The sequence below is a fragment of the Macaca mulatta genome, chromosome 1 (genome assembly GCF_049350105.2).
Source record: "Macaca mulatta isolate MMU2019108-1 chromosome 1, T2T-MMU8v2.0, whole genome shotgun sequence".
Lineage (NCBI taxonomy): Eukaryota > Metazoa > Chordata > Mammalia > Primates > Cercopithecidae > Macaca > Macaca mulatta.
The window spans coordinates 176379528-176396546 of NC_133406.1; the positions used below are offsets into that span (position 1 = coordinate 176379528).

General features: G+C 37.9%; 1 protein-coding gene across 5 annotated transcripts in view; it reads right to left on the reverse strand.

Annotated features, from left to right (window-relative positions):
• The window catches only part of UBE2U (ubiquitin conjugating enzyme E2 U), a 62656-nt gene that overhangs the window by 14124 nt on the left and 31513 nt on the right, over positions 1 to 17019 (reverse strand). For 4 of the 5 annotated variants that reach the window (XR_013411398.1, XM_077985305.1, XM_077985308.1 and 1 more), the window contains one exon: positions 11140 to 11221. Coding sequence is in view for 4 of the 5 variants with exons in the window: in XM_077985305.1 (XP_077841431.1) it covers positions 11140 to 11221 (82 nt within the window). In the remaining variant the exon portion in view is untranslated. Of the gene's footprint in view, positions 1 to 10463; positions 11222 to 17019 lie in introns of those variants that run through there. The other variant, XM_077985314.1, reaches the window with a different exon arrangement.

Consider the following 17019-nt stretch of genomic DNA (forward strand, 5'->3'; position numbering starts at 1 on the left):
CAACCTTGGAGAATCTGATGATTATGTGTCTTGGGGTTGATCTTCTTGTGGAGTATCTTACTGGGTTCTCTGGATTTCCTGAATTTGAATATTTGCCTGTCTTGCTAGGTTGGGGAAGTTCTCCTGGATGATATCCTGAAGTATGTTTTCCAACTTGGTTCCATTCTCCCCATCTCTTTCAGTAACCCCAATCAGTGGTAAGTTTGGTCTTCTTACATAATTCCATATATCTAGGAGGTTTTGTTCATTCCTTTTCATTCTTTCTTCTCTATTGTCTGCCTATCTTATTTCAGAAAGATAGTCTTCAAGCTCTGAAATTCTATCCTCTACTTGATCTATTCTGCTATTGATACTTGTGATTGCATTGTGAAGTTCTCATGTTGTGTTTTTCAGCTATATCAGGTTGGTTATGTTCCTCTCTAAACTGGGTATTCTGATTATAAGCTCCTGTATTGTTTTATCATGATTCTCAGCTTCTTTGCATTGATTTACAACCTGTTCCTTTAGCTCAGTGAAGTTTGTTATTACCCACCTTCTGAAGCTTACTTCTGTCAATTCAACTATCTCAGCCTCAGCCCAGTTCTGTACCCTTGCTGGAGGTGTTGCAGTCATGTGGAGGAGAAAAGGCACTCTGGCTTTTTGAGTTTTCAGCATTTTTGCGTTGACTTTTTCTCATCTTTATGGGCTTATCTACTTTCAATCTTTGAGGTTACTTACCTTTGAATGAGGTTTTTGTTGGGTCTTGTTGTTTTCTATTTGTTTGTTTTTCTTTTAACAGGTAGGCCACTGACTGTTAGCAAATGTAGGGCTGCTATGGTTTGCTGGAGGTCCACTCCAGAGCCTAGTTGCCTCCACTTTTCCTGTACTTGGAAGTATCACCAGTGCAGGCTGCAAAACAGCAAAAATGGCAGCCTGCTCCTTTCTCCAGAAGCTCCATCCTGGAGGGGTACTGACCAATTGCAGGCCCAAGCACTCCTGTAGGAGGTGTCTGGAGACCCCTGTTGGAAGGTCTTACCCAGTCAGGAGGAACAGGTCAGGGACCCACTTACAGAAGCCATCTGGCTGCTTTTTGGTAGAGAAGGTGTGCTGTGCTGGGGGGGCCCTTCCTCATCCAGACCACCTGGCCTCTCCAGAGCCAGCAGGCTGGAACAGCTGAGTCAACTGAGCCACAGAGATGGTGGCCACTCCTCCCCCCAGGAGCTCCATCCCAGGGTGAGATTAGAGTTCTGTCCATATGAGCCTGGCTAGAGTGACTGAAAGTCCCCTACAGGAGGTAGTGGAAAGGAATGGACTGGAATCCTGCTTAAAGAAGAGGTCTGGACACAGTCTGGCAAAGCAGGTGTGTTGTGTTGGTGGGGAGACCCCTTCTCGTCTGGAATGCCTGGACTCTCCAGAGCTGGCAGACTGGAACGCTGAGTCAACAGAACTGCAGAAATAGTGACTGTATTTTCCCCAGGAACTCCCTCCTGTCTTAAGCAGACTCAGCCTATTGCTGCTGGTTGGCTGGAGCTCCAAGCTAGTGGGTCCCAACTTGTGAGGTGCTGTGAAAGTGGGACCCCCAGGACGGTGCTGCTTGGCTCCCTGGATTCAACCCCCTCCCTAGGGGAATGTATGGATGGATCTGGTGCCTCACTGGGGGATTCTAGGACCAGATTATGTAAAACACCTGGGTCTCTGTGTGTGTGCACGGCTGTTCTGCTGAGATTACATACAGCTCTGTATATTGGACCCAAGGCCCTGGTAGCAGGAGCTCAGGAGGGGATCTCCTGATCTGCGAGTTGCAAAGATCCATGGGAGAAGCATGGTTTCCTGGGTGGGGTCACACATTCACTCACTGCCTGCCTTATCTTGGGGTGGGGATTTTGTTGGCTTCACGCTGCTCCCGGGTGGGCTCTTGCCTCACCGTGCTTTTCTTTGCTCTCCATAGGTTGCACTGATTGCCTAGTCAGTCCCAATGTGAGAACCTCGATACTTCACTTGAAGGTACCAAATTCACTCCCTGCTCTGAGTTTTTTTCTTTTTTAGATTGGGAATGGATACTGAATTTCTTTTCATCTATTGAGAGGATCATATGGTTCTTCTTTCTTATACTAATTTACATTGTTTGCATTTTTCAAGTGTTAAACCAAGGTTACATTTCTAGTATAAACTCCATATAGTCATGATGAATTACCATAGTTATTTATAATTATTTATCATAATTAATCATGATCAACTATAGTTTATATCAGGAATGTAATCTTGATTTAACATTCAAAAAACTAACAAATTTTAAGACAATATTATATATGTTACATATATATTTAGATTAAATATACTAAAATTTTTGCATATATGTCTGTGAGGCGTATTGATCTGTAGTTTTCATGTAATGTCTTTGGTTTTGTTATTGAGGTAATGCTGACTCTGTAACATGTGCTGGGAAATGTTTCCTTCTATTTTCTGAGTTTGCGTATATTAATGTTTTCCTTAAATGTCTGGGAAAATTCTCCAGTGAAGCCATCTGGGTTTAAAATTGTCTTTGTGTGAAGGCTTTTAATGATAAATTCCTTTATTAGATATAGGATTACTCAGGTTCTTTTTAAGTGAGCCTTGGTAGCTGTTGCCTTTCAAGAAATGTGTTCATTTCAACTATGTGGTTGGATTTATTAGTCAAAAAAAGTTTTTATTTTACCTTCATTTTAGAGAGATCTTTTCACTGGTTATAAAATTATATGTTTAATAATTTCTTTCAAGCACTTTGAAGTTGTCATTTATTATATTTTGACTTGCAAGGCTTCTGACATGAAGTTTTTGCTTATTCTTATCTTTGCTCCTTTATGTGTAACATGTGGGGTTTCTTTTTATCCTTTGTTACTTTTAAGATTTTTCTCTTCATTTCTCAGTTTCAACAATTCGATTATGATGTGCTTTGGTATGGCTTCTTTATATTTCTGTTTCTTGGGATTCATTGAACTTCTTGGTCTGTAAATTTGCAGGCTTCTTCATATTTGGAAAATTTTCAGTTATAATTATTTCTTCAAATAATTATCTTCAAATATCTCTCCCCTCCTCTGGAACCCCATTTATATGTATCTTATACCACTTGATATTGTCCCACAGCTCACTGAGGCTCTTTTGTTTCTTTTCAGTCTTTTTTTCTATCCTTTTAAAAAGAGATTATATTGCTACTCGTTCAAGTTCATGGGTCATTTCTTCTGCAGTGTCTAACTTGCTGTTCTTCCCCTTAAGTATATATATTTTTAAATATTTGATTTATTTTTATCTCTAGATATTCCACTGGTCTTTTGTATATCTTCCATTTCTTTCATCATATACATGTTTGTCTTTAGATACTCGAGTATATTTTATAAGATGTATAGTAGCTGCTTTAAAGTCTATATCTGTTAATTCTATCCTCTTTATCACTTATGGATCCATTTGTATTGATTTAATTTCTTTTGGTTATGGGTCATATTTTTCTGTTTATTTGTATGACTGGTGATTTTGTTTGTTTGTTTTTGAGACAGAGTCTCACTCTGTCACCTAGGCTAGAGTGCAGTGGCATGATCTTGGCTCACTGAAACCTCTGCCTCCTGGGTTCAAGCGATTCTCCTGCCTCAGCCTCCCGAGTAACTGGGATTACAGGTGCCCACCACCTTGCCTGGCTAATTTTTTGTATTTTTAGTAGAGATGGGGTTTCACCATGTTGGCCAAGCTGGTCTTGAACTCATGACCATCCGCCTGCCTCGGCCTCCCAAAGTGCTAGGATTATAGGCGTGAGCCACTGCACCCACCGACTGGTGATTTTTTAATGGGATGCTGGACATTGTAAATTTTAGGTTGTTAGGTGCTAAATTTTGTTATGTTTCTTTAAATCTGATTGTTCTTCATTCTAGCACACAGTTCAGTTTTTCTGTGAAAATCAGTTTGACGCTTAATATGGCCCTACTATAAAGCATAGCTCTTCTAAATTCTAGTCAATGTCTGTTAAATTATAATGTCTCTCCACTCTAGCTGGCAGGATTTCCAGCTCTTTGTGAGGCTTGTGCAAGCTTAAAAAAACCGTTAGGATTTTATTTTCCTCAGGGCAAATGTGACTTTAGAAAACAACAGAACTTGATTTATACCTTTTCTTCCCTGTTGACAAATCTTTGTCTTCAAAAAATATATAAACAGTATTTCCTTCTTTATTCAACCATTTGCTTTTATATAATTAAAACCACAAACTATAAAAACAAAAATTTTTAATATTACTAAAACATGCAAATCAAATGACTGTGAAGTAAAATGTCATAATATTAAGTAAAAAAGAAAAGTAAAATGAAAAACCCTAATGCTTGTTCATTTTTAAATTTGTCACATGGATTGGTGCACCATAAATTGCAACATATTCTTGAAAAGGAGCTTTACATGTATAAGAAGAAGAATGAAACTTAACTGTATCCTTCCATTAGTAATTTGACTTTTGGCAACATTTTATAAGGGAACTTTTTTGCTTCCTTCTCATTCCTGCCTTTTTCTGATAAAATGCAATCTCTTATGACTCTGGGGAATATAGCCCTTCCCGCCTCAACCCTGCTCAGACAGGGAACCTGAGCAGGACCTAAGCCAACCCATGTATCGGATTTCTCTGGTCACAGGGAGGGGGACTGAGGGGAGAGAAAGAGGGACAGGAGAGGGACGAAGGCCATAGAGGGAGAAAGAACCCCTTAAAATGTGGGAGCACAACACCAAAGAAAGAGTTCTCTTAAGAAAAAATCATATGTATTTGTGACTCATATTAAAACTGTCTTAGTTCATTTAGTGTTGCTACAAATACCTGAGAGTGGGTAATTTACAAGGAAAACAGGTTTATTTAGCTTACAATTCTGCTGACTGGAAGACTAGGCATCTGGTAAAAGCTGTTTCCACTCAAGGCAGAGATGAAGGGGAGCCCGTGTGTGCAGAGGTCACATGGCGAGAGAGGAGGCAAGAGAGGGAGGGGAAATGCCAAGTTGTTTTTTTTTTTTTTTTTTGTGAGACAGGTCTTGCTCTGCACCCAGGCTGGAGTGCAGTGACACAACGATGGCTCACTGCAGCCTGGACCTACTGGGCTCAAATGTTCCTCTCACCTCAGCCTCCCACTTAGCTAGGACCACAGGCATGTGCCACTATGCTTGGCTAATTTTTTTATTTTTTGAAGAGATAGGGGTCTCACTATATTGCTCAGGCCGGTCTCAAATACTGGCTTCAAGCATTGTTCCTGCCTTGGCCTCCCAAAGTGCTGGAATTACAGGCTTGAGCCTCCATTCCCAGCTGCCAAGCTCTTTTGAACAACTGGTACTCCCGGGAACTAACGGAGAACTTACTCCTCCGCCCTCCTTCCCTGCCCAAGGGAAGGCATTAGTCTCTTCATAAGGGATCTGCCCCCGTGACCCAACACCTCCTATTTTCCAACACTGGTGATCAAATATCAACATGAGATTTGGGGAACATCTAAACTAGCACCATATATGTTTGTGACTCATACTAAAATTCCTCTTTTTAAGGAGCGAGGAAGGGAGAAGCCCTAAGCCACGGTGTTTATAGTAGGGGTGGTTCCACTGGATTTTGTGCTACAACCAGAAATCGGTGGTAACATTTTGAGGCTACACTGGAGAGAGAAATTGATGGAATGAATTATATCCATAAGAGGGAACCAATAAAGAATATTGAATTCATAAAAATCAGCTGAAAGAACGGAGTGTGTTTATTCTAAAAAAGAGATGGAAGAGGAGGTAGGAGAAAGACACGATAACTATCTTCTGAGGCTTCCAGGGCATTTTCACAAAGCAGAAATGGCCTTATTTGTGTTGTTTCCAAGGAAAAGTGGCAATATTTTCTTTTCTGCCTTAATAGCCTCCTTTGAATCCTGCCTTCCACCAATCCCCAAAGCCATCTCCAGGTCCTCAGTGTCTGATATGGTGACTGGTATACTAATGCCAGCTTGATTTAAGGAAAAAAGCGTGGCTTGTGGTATATGGCAGGCCTGCCTTTGAATTTCAGCTTTGTTACTAAATATATAACCTTAGGGAATTTTCTTTAACCTTTTCTGCACACCTTCTTTATGAAATGGAGATAATTTCTCATTTCTGGAATGGTTGACTATCAAAAGGTGTTAGAAGCTAGAACTGAAGAGGATTAGAGCTATTTAATGCTTCTTGAATTACCAAGCTTCCTATCTTTAAAAACATCCAAGCAGAGACTAAATAGTTGCTTGGCAAAAGTCATTTTTTCCTAAAGGATTTTCCCCGCTTTGTTTATAATTTTTCCCACGTCTGTATTTAAAAATACAGGCAATGTCCATTCTAATGCTAATTCACTTGTTAACCACAAGATGGCAGTCAAGGTTTAATTTTGGGGAATAAAACAAGGAGCACTACTTAAAAATGCATTAAATATATAATTATGTAAACTTACAAAAACCATGTTTAAATTCAATAACCCAGAAAGGACAACACAAACATATATTAAAAGAATCTACTCAGCATGAATGTTTTCCATATAAAGGGGATCAAACATAGGTATACCAAAAGAAAGATTACTTATCTTTTGTGAATTAAAACATGCTCACAAAATCAGACACCAAAGAAATGTAGAAAAAATATGGAATAGCCCCTTAATTTAAAAGACAGGACAACTAAGTCCAGAGTATTATTTACAAATATAAGAAAGTTTTTTATTGGTATTTGATATTGCACAGATGTTCTTTTTTTACATATAAGAAAAAAAGAACTAACATTATTTCATAATAGAATTTAATATTGAGAAAAAACACGACTTTTTCACAAAAGGTAGACTTGATTGTACTTGCAATTGGGTACGCAATATTTTTACACTTACCTGAACAATTTAAACTTTTAATAAGTATATATTAGGAGGCAAGTAAGAAACAGTTTAAATTTGCAAATAAAATTTATGTTTATCAATAACCTGAGGAAAACTCGCTAATCTCTGTGCCTCCATTTCTCTCCTGGTAAACAGGGGATAATATCTGTCTCTACCTTTACAGAATGTCTGGGGCATCAGGGGTTGGGGGATGGTCTTAGGGGCGGTCATCCATTGAAAAGGAGGTTAGGAATCAGGTCTTGGGCTGTCAGCAAGGCAAGCAAAGTGGTCTGACTTGGAGTACAGGTTGATTTGTTGTGGCTTTGAAGGAGGCTGATGGGTATTATTGTGGGTTACACTTACACACGTGACTGTCAACTCCACAGGATGGCCAGCATGAATTACGAAATGAAGGGAGAATACCTGGCAAACAGGAAGTGCTCAGCCATATTAGTTCCGGTTCCTTCCATACCTCCTCGGTATAAACAAGAATCAATATTCTTTTCTAAAGCGACACCGAATGTAAACCACCACCAGAACTGATAAGTTTTATTTAAACAACTTGCTAGCTGCCAAAGCTTAGAATACTGATAAAGATTTTTCTGTTGTCACAGAAGCAATCATTAGCTAGAGTATGGCACAAACATAGTTTTATATGTGCATAACCAAGAACACTCAAAAGAACAGCTTCATTGCTTTCTGATTTTATATCTTTTACTATTTCTCTGGAGAACTTAAATACAAACTACTGATTAGATTACAGATTCATATCCTTTAGCGGAAATAAAGCATTTTCATAAATACAAAAGACCCTCAAGGCAATAGGAAAGAAAAAAGGCCTTAGAAAGGAACACCAAACCAAATAATTGATTAATGAATATTTATGAGCTGCTTATAATGACAGTTTCTATTAATAGTAACAAACACTTGCCAAATTAGAGATTTTGCATAAAACATTCATGACAGCCATTTACATTTGCAGTTTTCAATCGCTGTTTCCAATTACACCTTAGAACTCCCAAAATAGAACCCTAAATCTTTACATTATGATAAACCTTAAAAGTCTGCAACTAAATTTTGTTTTACTAAAATTAACTGCCTTCACATTTAATCCTAATACTAATTGAAAAAACAGGGTGAGGACGCATCTTTCGACTAACATTAATTGAGTGCCTACTATTTGCCAGGCACCATGCTAGGTACAGAGAATGCAAAGGGACACTAACATCCTTGCCCTGGTCCCTCTTCATGAACAGATGAATTTCCACATCACACATGCTGAAAGACGTGGGAACAGAGAATATGGAGAGAGAGGATGGGGTAACTGTGAATGCCTGAGCTTGTCAGTGACTGTCTCCACAGAAAGACATTTGGTTCAGCTCTTCACACCACCTTTGTGAAGTATTTCACCAGGCAGAAGAAATGATGGAGGTGGAGTAGAGAAGGAAAAAGAACCAGAGGCACATAGGAACTACAATAAACGTGGTTATGATAGGTGTTGTTTTCTAACCTGACAAAAGACAAATTTTACATGTTTCCAACAGATTGTTTTTATTCTCTGAAAAGTTGGGTGGCATGAACTTTCATCTCCTCTTCCTAGGAACTAAAATGTATCGAATGCCTATGTGTGATGCTATATTAATTTTTATTTTATATATATAACTTATATATTCTATATATTCTATATATTTATATATAATTTTTTATTTATATCTCTTGAATGAAATCACATATTTATATCTCTTGAATGAAATCTATATATAAAATAATAAGTGTCAAATGCAAAACAACTTTGCAAGGTAGGTAAGGTTATCTCCATTTAACAGATAAGAAAACAGATTGGGAAAGAATTTCTCCAAGATCTGTCTGACTCTGAAGCTCATGCTCTTCCCCTATCCTACTTCCAAAGAAAGATTTTTCATCTGAAAATTGAATGAGGGCCACAGTAAAGTTTTAAAAGCATGAATAATAACGAACTTTATGAGTGCTTACCGTGCACCAGATACTGTTTGATGCATTTTACATATATTAATTTATTTAATCCTCACACCTTCCCTGGGAGGTAGGTACACTTATTACTGCCACTTAACAGATAAATCTGGGGCACAAAAAAATCAGTGACCTTGCTCAAGGTCACAGAGCTGGTAATTGGCAGAGCCAAAATTCAAATCCAGACAGTCTGGCTCCAGTGCCCCTGCGCTTAAGAGCTCCACATTCCACCTTTTAACTAACCAAATCCTAGCTCTAGACCAGCAGCAAAGACCTCGCTGATCCGAGGCAGAAGGTACAAAGTGGTAAAGACGTGTTAGGTCCCCAAGTAATTGTGAGAAAAGAGAATTCAGTGCGGCTCAAGAACAGGGTATTGATTGATGAGGGTAGGGAAGGAAGTAGCAGGAGAGACAGGTTTCTCTTTTTCTTCAATGCTATGCAAAGAAAGGGTTCTCAATTTACATTTCCTGTTTTTGTGAAATAGGAAATTGCAGCATCAGAAAAGCATTTTCAAAGATTAAAAACTGAGAGATGCATAATATGGCATGCAGAGTATTACTCATGTGCATAGATCCCTAGACATTTTCTACTTGATTCTCTATGAATTGTCCTCTTTATCATATCCCATGTATTTTGACAAACACGACTTTTGATAATTTGAAAAGAAGTTTAATTTTGCCATTCTTTAGATTTTTTTAGATTTTACTATACCTCTAACATTTGCATAGTCAATATTTGTGCCACAATAAAATGCAGATACATGTAATATAAATTTAAAACTATTTAAATAGTGGGGTTTTTGACTAATCAACACCAGCGTTTTGAAGCAGCAAATACCATTTGATCTAAATATATTCTCATCAACCACCAGATGGCATAAGGTGTGAGGGTTTTATTTTGACAGGGTCACTATGCACATGATAATTTGACCTGTAACTTTGAAATAATGTATTTGGAAAAATGTTCCAGCACTCAAACAGCTCACAATTATTTTAGCCATATGTAGAAGTGGATGGATAAATTGAAAATGACATGATTCTACTTTTTCTAAATTTTGGGGTTCTGCGGGATGTTGGCATTACATAATGAATCGATGATCAAACAAATAAAACAGTTCTGTTAAAGGAAATAAAAAAGAAAGTCACGTCAAAGCAAAATTAACCTTATATTCTAAGTAGGTTTCTTCAACTCTAAAAGAAACTTAAAACATGCCTTCAAGAAAAAAAATGCTTATACTCCTTCAAATTTTGCTTGATAAAAACTTCCTACTCCCTGTAATTTACCCTGAAAGCAGAAAAGTATATCCAATGCAAAAGCTCTTCTCTACTTTAGCTTGAAAGTTGTTACAGAATCAACAGAAGAAAGAAAATACAACTGAAAAACTCAGCCTGAACTATATGATGTTAAAGGATAGGGAAGTATATTTTAATATACTCAGTGAAAGTAATATATCAATTCCTCAATTGCTTCACAAATTCAAAATACAGCACATTATCTTTATTCATCATGTATTTCCATCTAGAAAAGAGGGCACATGGTTAACAGTAAATTGAAGAGTTAAAAATTGAGATAAATGAGACAAATGCAAAGAATAGGATCTTTAATTCCCCTATCTTTATGGTAGCACACTCATTGAGTACCTTGGAATAAGCACACCAGAACAAATGACTAGCACAACACAGCCAATACCACAGAACTGAAATGGCATCTTTGCTCTAACATGATGAAGCAGAAAAACTGCCTTCAGGGGTCAAGAGACCAAAGATGAGATTAAGGTTCCTTCCTTAATGTAGTCTAAGACTCAATGACTTCTAAAGATATACTAATTTTTGTTTGTATTTTACTATATCCTTCCTCATTACATTTAATATATTTGGTTCTTGAATGAGAAATCTGTGGGAGAAGAAACAATGTTTGGAGCTACAAAAAGGATGAAAAAAAAAGGATGAAAAGCTAATTGATGATATATAGTTTACTGCTTTTTTTCTTTTTTAAAGAAAGCCATTTCTAAGTCACATGTTGATAAGGATGATGGAAACGAGAGTAAGAGAAATAATGGGGAGGACATTATGAGATTTCTCCACTGTGGATCATGTTCTATCTCCATCTTTGGCAGCAAATATGTAGCAGAGATATTGCCTACCTGGGTTCATGTGAAAGCAAGGAATGATCGTTTCTTTTGTTCTTGTTCTTATACTGATAAAAGGGTGTAAGTTGTTATTTCCAAGGGTTTCTTCTGTTATTTCCAAGTTGGATAGTAGAAAGTGCAATAATAGACAATTCAAGTTAATGTACACATTCAAGGCACTTAATGTTTCTTACTTTAAATTCCATTCTTTATGATGCTGTAGATCCATTTTCTTCCATTTGTAATACTGTCCAATGAAATTTGGATCTTTGAGCACTGAAATTAGAATATTAAAAAAGAAGCTATGCATACATTCTTTAATAATAGTTAAAAGTTAAAAATCATTCACTTCTCACTAAGTTGATATGTGGCAATAACATACACTATATAATTCAAGTCCTATTACAATGCTTAGAAACTTTCCAAATTACTTGCTTTTATTGGAACATCATAATATTAGATATTGTTTGAAACAGTAGATTGTGACTTGGAAGTTATTTTCATTATAATGAAAAACATTATATATCCTTTATCATGTTAAATAAAATTTATAGGAGACCATTGTTTTGGACTGAGCGCCTACCCTAGGCATTAACAGACCAAACCAAAATGGAGTCAGTCATGCTAAGTGGCATGCAATAAAATTGAAACTTTAAGGAAGCAGGACAATCTTAAACAGATCAGTTTTTTCAAAAGAAGAGATTCACAGCCACCAGTCAGAAGGGGCCCAGTCAACCTGAAGTGGCATGATAAGGAAGTCCCCTGTGCTTTAACCCTTACAAGGAAAGTAACTGAAGTACCTTATGTTAACCAGTCCATTTTTTGTATTATTCTGTTTTCTTATTCCTGCTCTAGCTACCTTATAAAAACTAACTGTTCTGCCATGCTCAGTAGACCACTTATCTATTTTTAAGATGACATGCTGCCTGATTCATGAATCACTAATGCAAGCCAATTAGATCTTTAAATTTGTTGAAACATAGCCTGGCCAACATGGTGAAACTCCATCTCCACTAAAATTACAAAAATTAGCTAGGCATGGTGGCACATGCCTGTAATCCCAGCTACTCAGGTGGCTGAGGCACAAGGGTTATCTGAACCCAGGAGTCAGAGGTTGCAGTGAGCTGAGATTGCGCCACTGCACTCCAGCCTGGGTGACAGAGTAAGACCCTGTCTCAAAAATAAATAAATAAAAATTTAAAAAGAGAAATTTTGTTTTTAGCAACAATAATGAAGAAAGTATTGAAATAACTCATATAAAACCCAGACATCATAGTTTAACAAAATTCTAATTCAGCACTTTTCAAGTAGAAAATTGAAATTTTGAAGTTGGAAATGACATTAAAGACCTTGCTTGATCCTCCACAAAGCAAGAATCTCCAATAGATGATCATCCAATTACTTGCCAACTACAGAAAATGCACCACTTTGTAGTTGGGAGACTGCCCATTCCATTGGCAGATAAGGGTTACATTGTCCTTCCTTAATCTGATTGCTGTGAGTTTCCACTGGCCTTAGTTCTAACCTTTGGAGCAATATTAAGTTCATCCCTTTCCCACGAGAGAGAGCCCTCTAACAGCTCATGGGGAAGCCTCAGTTCTTTCAACTTTTTCTTAGGATATGATTTTCTAGATACTTAACCATCCTTAATGTCCTGGTGATAAACTGTTTTGATGTTCCTATAAAAGTTTGTGTCCAGAACTGCATCAGGACCTTGAATTGGTTTGAAGCAAAGATGCAAATGGGCTTACTACCTCCCTTGCTCTGTGCACTATCAATTCAGCTCAGACCTGCATTAGTATTTTCTGGAACTCACATTACATCACCACTGGCTCTTAACTTTGTGGTTAATTACAAGCCTACACCTTCAATCAAATTCACGTAAGATTTATTAAAAATCTACTATGTTTAACAACAGGTGCTGGAGAGGATGTGGAGAAATAGGAACACTTTTACACTGTTGGTGGGACTGTAAACTAGTTCAACCACTGTGGAAAACACTGTGGCGATTCCTCAAGGATCCAGAACTAGAAATACCATTTGACCCAGCCATCCCATTGCTGGGTATACACCCAAAGGATTATAAATCCTGCTGCTACAAAGACACATGCACACATGTGTTTATTGCGGCACTATTCACAATAGCAAAGACTTGGAACCAACCCAAATGTCCATCAATGATAGATTGGATTAAGAAAATGTGGCACATATACAACACGGAATACTATGCAGCCATAAAAAAGGATGAGTTCATGTCCTTTGTAGGGACATGGATGAAGCTGGAAACAATCATTCTGAGCAAACTATCACAAGGACAGAAAACCAAACACCGCATGTTCTCACTCATAGGTTGGAATTGAACAATGAGAACACTTGGACACAGGGTGGGGAACATCACACATGGGGGCCTGTCGAGGGGTGGGGGGAGGGGGGAGGGGGGAGGGATAGCATTAGGAGATATACCTAATGTAAATGACGAGTTAATAGGTGTAGCACACCAACATGGCACATGTATACATATGTAACTAACCGGCACGTTGTGCACATGTACCCTAGAACTTAAAGTATAATAATTTATAAAAACATACTATGTTTAAGGCACTGGTAATTTTTACATGAAATATTATTAAGCCAGATCATATGCCCATACATACTTTATCTATTTTCCTATTTCTTATTATTGTTCTGGGCTTAGCTTATAGTCTTGAACTATTTAACCAGCTAGATGCTGTCCACCAGTCTTGCCCTTGTCTGGGGCTTTCTTCTTTTTCTTCTTCTTCTTTTTTTTTTTTTTTTTTTTTGAGATGGGGGTCTCACTTTGTCACCTAGGCTGGAGTGCAGTGGCATGATCATAGCTCACTGCCACCTCCAGTTCCTGAGTTCAAGGGATCTTCCCACTCAAGCCTCCCAAGTAGCTGGGACTATGGGCAAACAACACCATGCCTGGCTAATTTTAAATTTTTTTGTAGAGATAGGGTCTCGCCATTTTGCCCAGGCTGGTCTCAAACTCCTGGGCTCAAGAAATCCTCCTGCTTTGGCCTCCCAGAGTGTTGGGATTACAGACGTGAACCACTGTGCCCAGCCTGGGGTTTCTTCTTAATAATGATGAATTTACCCCTTTTAGCTTGATGACATTTGCCATTGATAGAAAAAAATTTTTTTAACTGAATAGTTTCCTTTTTTACATGATTTTCACCAGCAATGTTTTTGTCTGTTCCTTAATTTTCTTGCTTCAAACACATGTAAGCACATATATATACATACATATTCTTATAGACTTTATTAATACTTTTTATTGGTATTTGGATATATGCTCCTCCCTTCCACTAAAAAAGTAAATCTTAGCTCCCCAGAGTTCTTGTGAGGCCTTATTATGCCCTTTAGATTATTATAATAATTAACATTAGCAGATTTTTCTTTTCTTTCTTTCTTTTTTTTTTTTTTTTTTTTTTTTTTAGATAGTCTCACTCTGTCACCCAGGCTGGAGTGCAGTGGTGCAATCTTGGCTCACTGCAACCTCCACCTTCCAGGTTCAAGTGATTCTCATGCCTCAACCAGCGAGTAGCTGGAATTACAGGCATGCGCCATCATGCCAGGCTAATTTTTGTATTTTCAGTAGAGATGGGGTTTTGCCATGTGGGCCAGGCTGGTCTCGAACTCCTGGCCTCAATTGATCCACCTGCCTTGGCCTCCCAAAGTGCTGGGATTACAGGCGTGAGCCTGCTGTGTCCAGCCAGAATTTTTTTTATACGCTGGGCACACGTAAAATAGATATGGTTACTGTTAGAATACCCACTGTACAGATGGTCAAGCAGACATAGAGAGGTTGAGTAATGTCTTCTCATTGGGACTCTTCATTACTCTTAGCCAAAATTTAAAATTTAATCTCTCACAAATGCTATTTCCTTTTGAGGTTTCTATTTAAGGATAATTCACATCTTTTCTTAAACTTTTTGAGATTGCCTTTCCTCATTTTACATTTGAATATGTATGGCTGTCTCTTCCTTATACATTATGAAACCCCAAATGACACGGTCATCTTTCCTGAATAGTCCCATTAGTTTTATATCATGGACTCATTTTCTTCATTGCTTTCTCCATCATCCGAGAGATGAAAATGCCACAGTACTTTGTACAAACTTTTAACACTTCTCATATTTTATCCCTATGATTTTTTTTCACTCATCTTCTCTTATCACTTGTCCGTAAACTCCTTGAAGAGCTTACCACAATGTGTCTTCTTGTCTCCCACACACAGCCAATTCTCTAGATATAGAAGGTGCTCAACGAATGACACTGATTGGAGAGAAACAATGAAAGAATGGGACATGAGAGAGACAGAGGGAAGAAAGGAATCATGTAATTTTAGCAGAAGTTTTGCATGCTGAAATTCCTTCATCACGATGATATCTTGCATTCGTGGCAGTTTTGTAATCTGTGGTAGGAAAGCATCCTCTATTGCATCCACAATATAGTTCTTCCTTTTCTGTTGTGCCATCTGCAGATTCCAGGGCATTGCTTCTACTCTGCTTCTTTTTTCCTGTGATACACCTCTCATCCAACATCTGTAGAGGTTGCGCTGAATTTTTTTTTTCCACTGCTAGGATGGTCACATCCAAAAAAATTAATAGCACCAACTTGCCTCAGCATGTTCTATTTTCACACATGCTATCTCATGCTAACCACAGAGCAACGTACAGTAGGATGGAATATTTTTGTCAATCAATAGAAATGAAAACCAAAGTACAAAGGGTTAGGTGACTACCTTAAATTCACTTATCTTCATGTGGCAAAACTGATACAGGGCTAAGGAGTTTCTAACTTCTGACATCATGCTCTTCCCACTAGGACCTTCCCAGCCTTGGTTGCACATTGTAGTCACCTGGGGAGCTTTAAAAACTACTACTGCCTGGTCCTACTCCCAGAGATCCTGATGTAATTGGTCTTGGGTCAGCCCTCTATATTGAAAGTTTTACAGGCTCCTCAGGTGGTTCTAATGAGCAGTCAAGACTGAGAACCACTGCATTAGAGTCAGATGATACTGCTTCTTGCATCTAAATGTGTTTTGGAGACACTTGCCTTTACTGCTGGCTTAAAGACTCAAAGAATAAAAGTCTCCTAGGGTGAAGAAAACATCCCCATCATGCTTCAGGCTGTTTGGTCTGTCTTGATGACAGCAAACAAACATCAGGAAGCCTAGGCTCAGTACTACAAAGTACACTGGTCTGGAGGAATTCTTTTCCTCTAACATAAACATTTCCTTATGGGGATCATATTCTGTCATTAAGGCTCTGTTGCCCACAACCATATGTATTGGCTTGTTCTCTGCCAAACATTTTACTTGCCATTCTATAGCAATGGAGAGAGAACAGTGGATTCTTGGTACATTTTCCATACGATTGCCTATGCTTATGAACTAAAAATTATAATTATTTACAAATATGCTGCCTGTACTTCCAAGTTTGAATTTAAATCCCATACATACAGAGATAACAATTTGATGTCATATTATGGAGGCAGTAGAGTATCAGCGAAAGAGCAACAAACGTGCAGTGAGAGGATGTGATTCAAGTCTCTGGACCACAGCCTACCGAATTAATTGATAACACACTTATTGAGAACTTATTGTTCACTTATTGAGAACTCACTACAGTGCTTCAACCCTATAAAGCATGTGCTATGATTATTCTCATTTTATGGATGAGAAAACTGGGACACAGAGAGGTTAAGAAACTTAACCAAAGTCACACAGCTAGTAAATGGCAGAGCCAGGATGAAACTCTGGTCAATCTGACTCCAGGATGTATATTCTTTACCAACATATGATATTCCCCTCACATGTGTAACCTTAGGCAAATTACTTAGCTTTTTTGGTCTTAGTTTTCTCATCTTAAAACAAAGTGATAATAACAATAGTGCCTGGCACGTAGGGTTGACATACCACCGTGCACAACATATATTAGGTGTTTAATAATATTGGTTGAATAAATGAATAAAACAATGATAGATTGGAATGCCTAAAAGTATATATGAGCATACTTCATAAACTGCATTATACAAGAATAAACTTACTA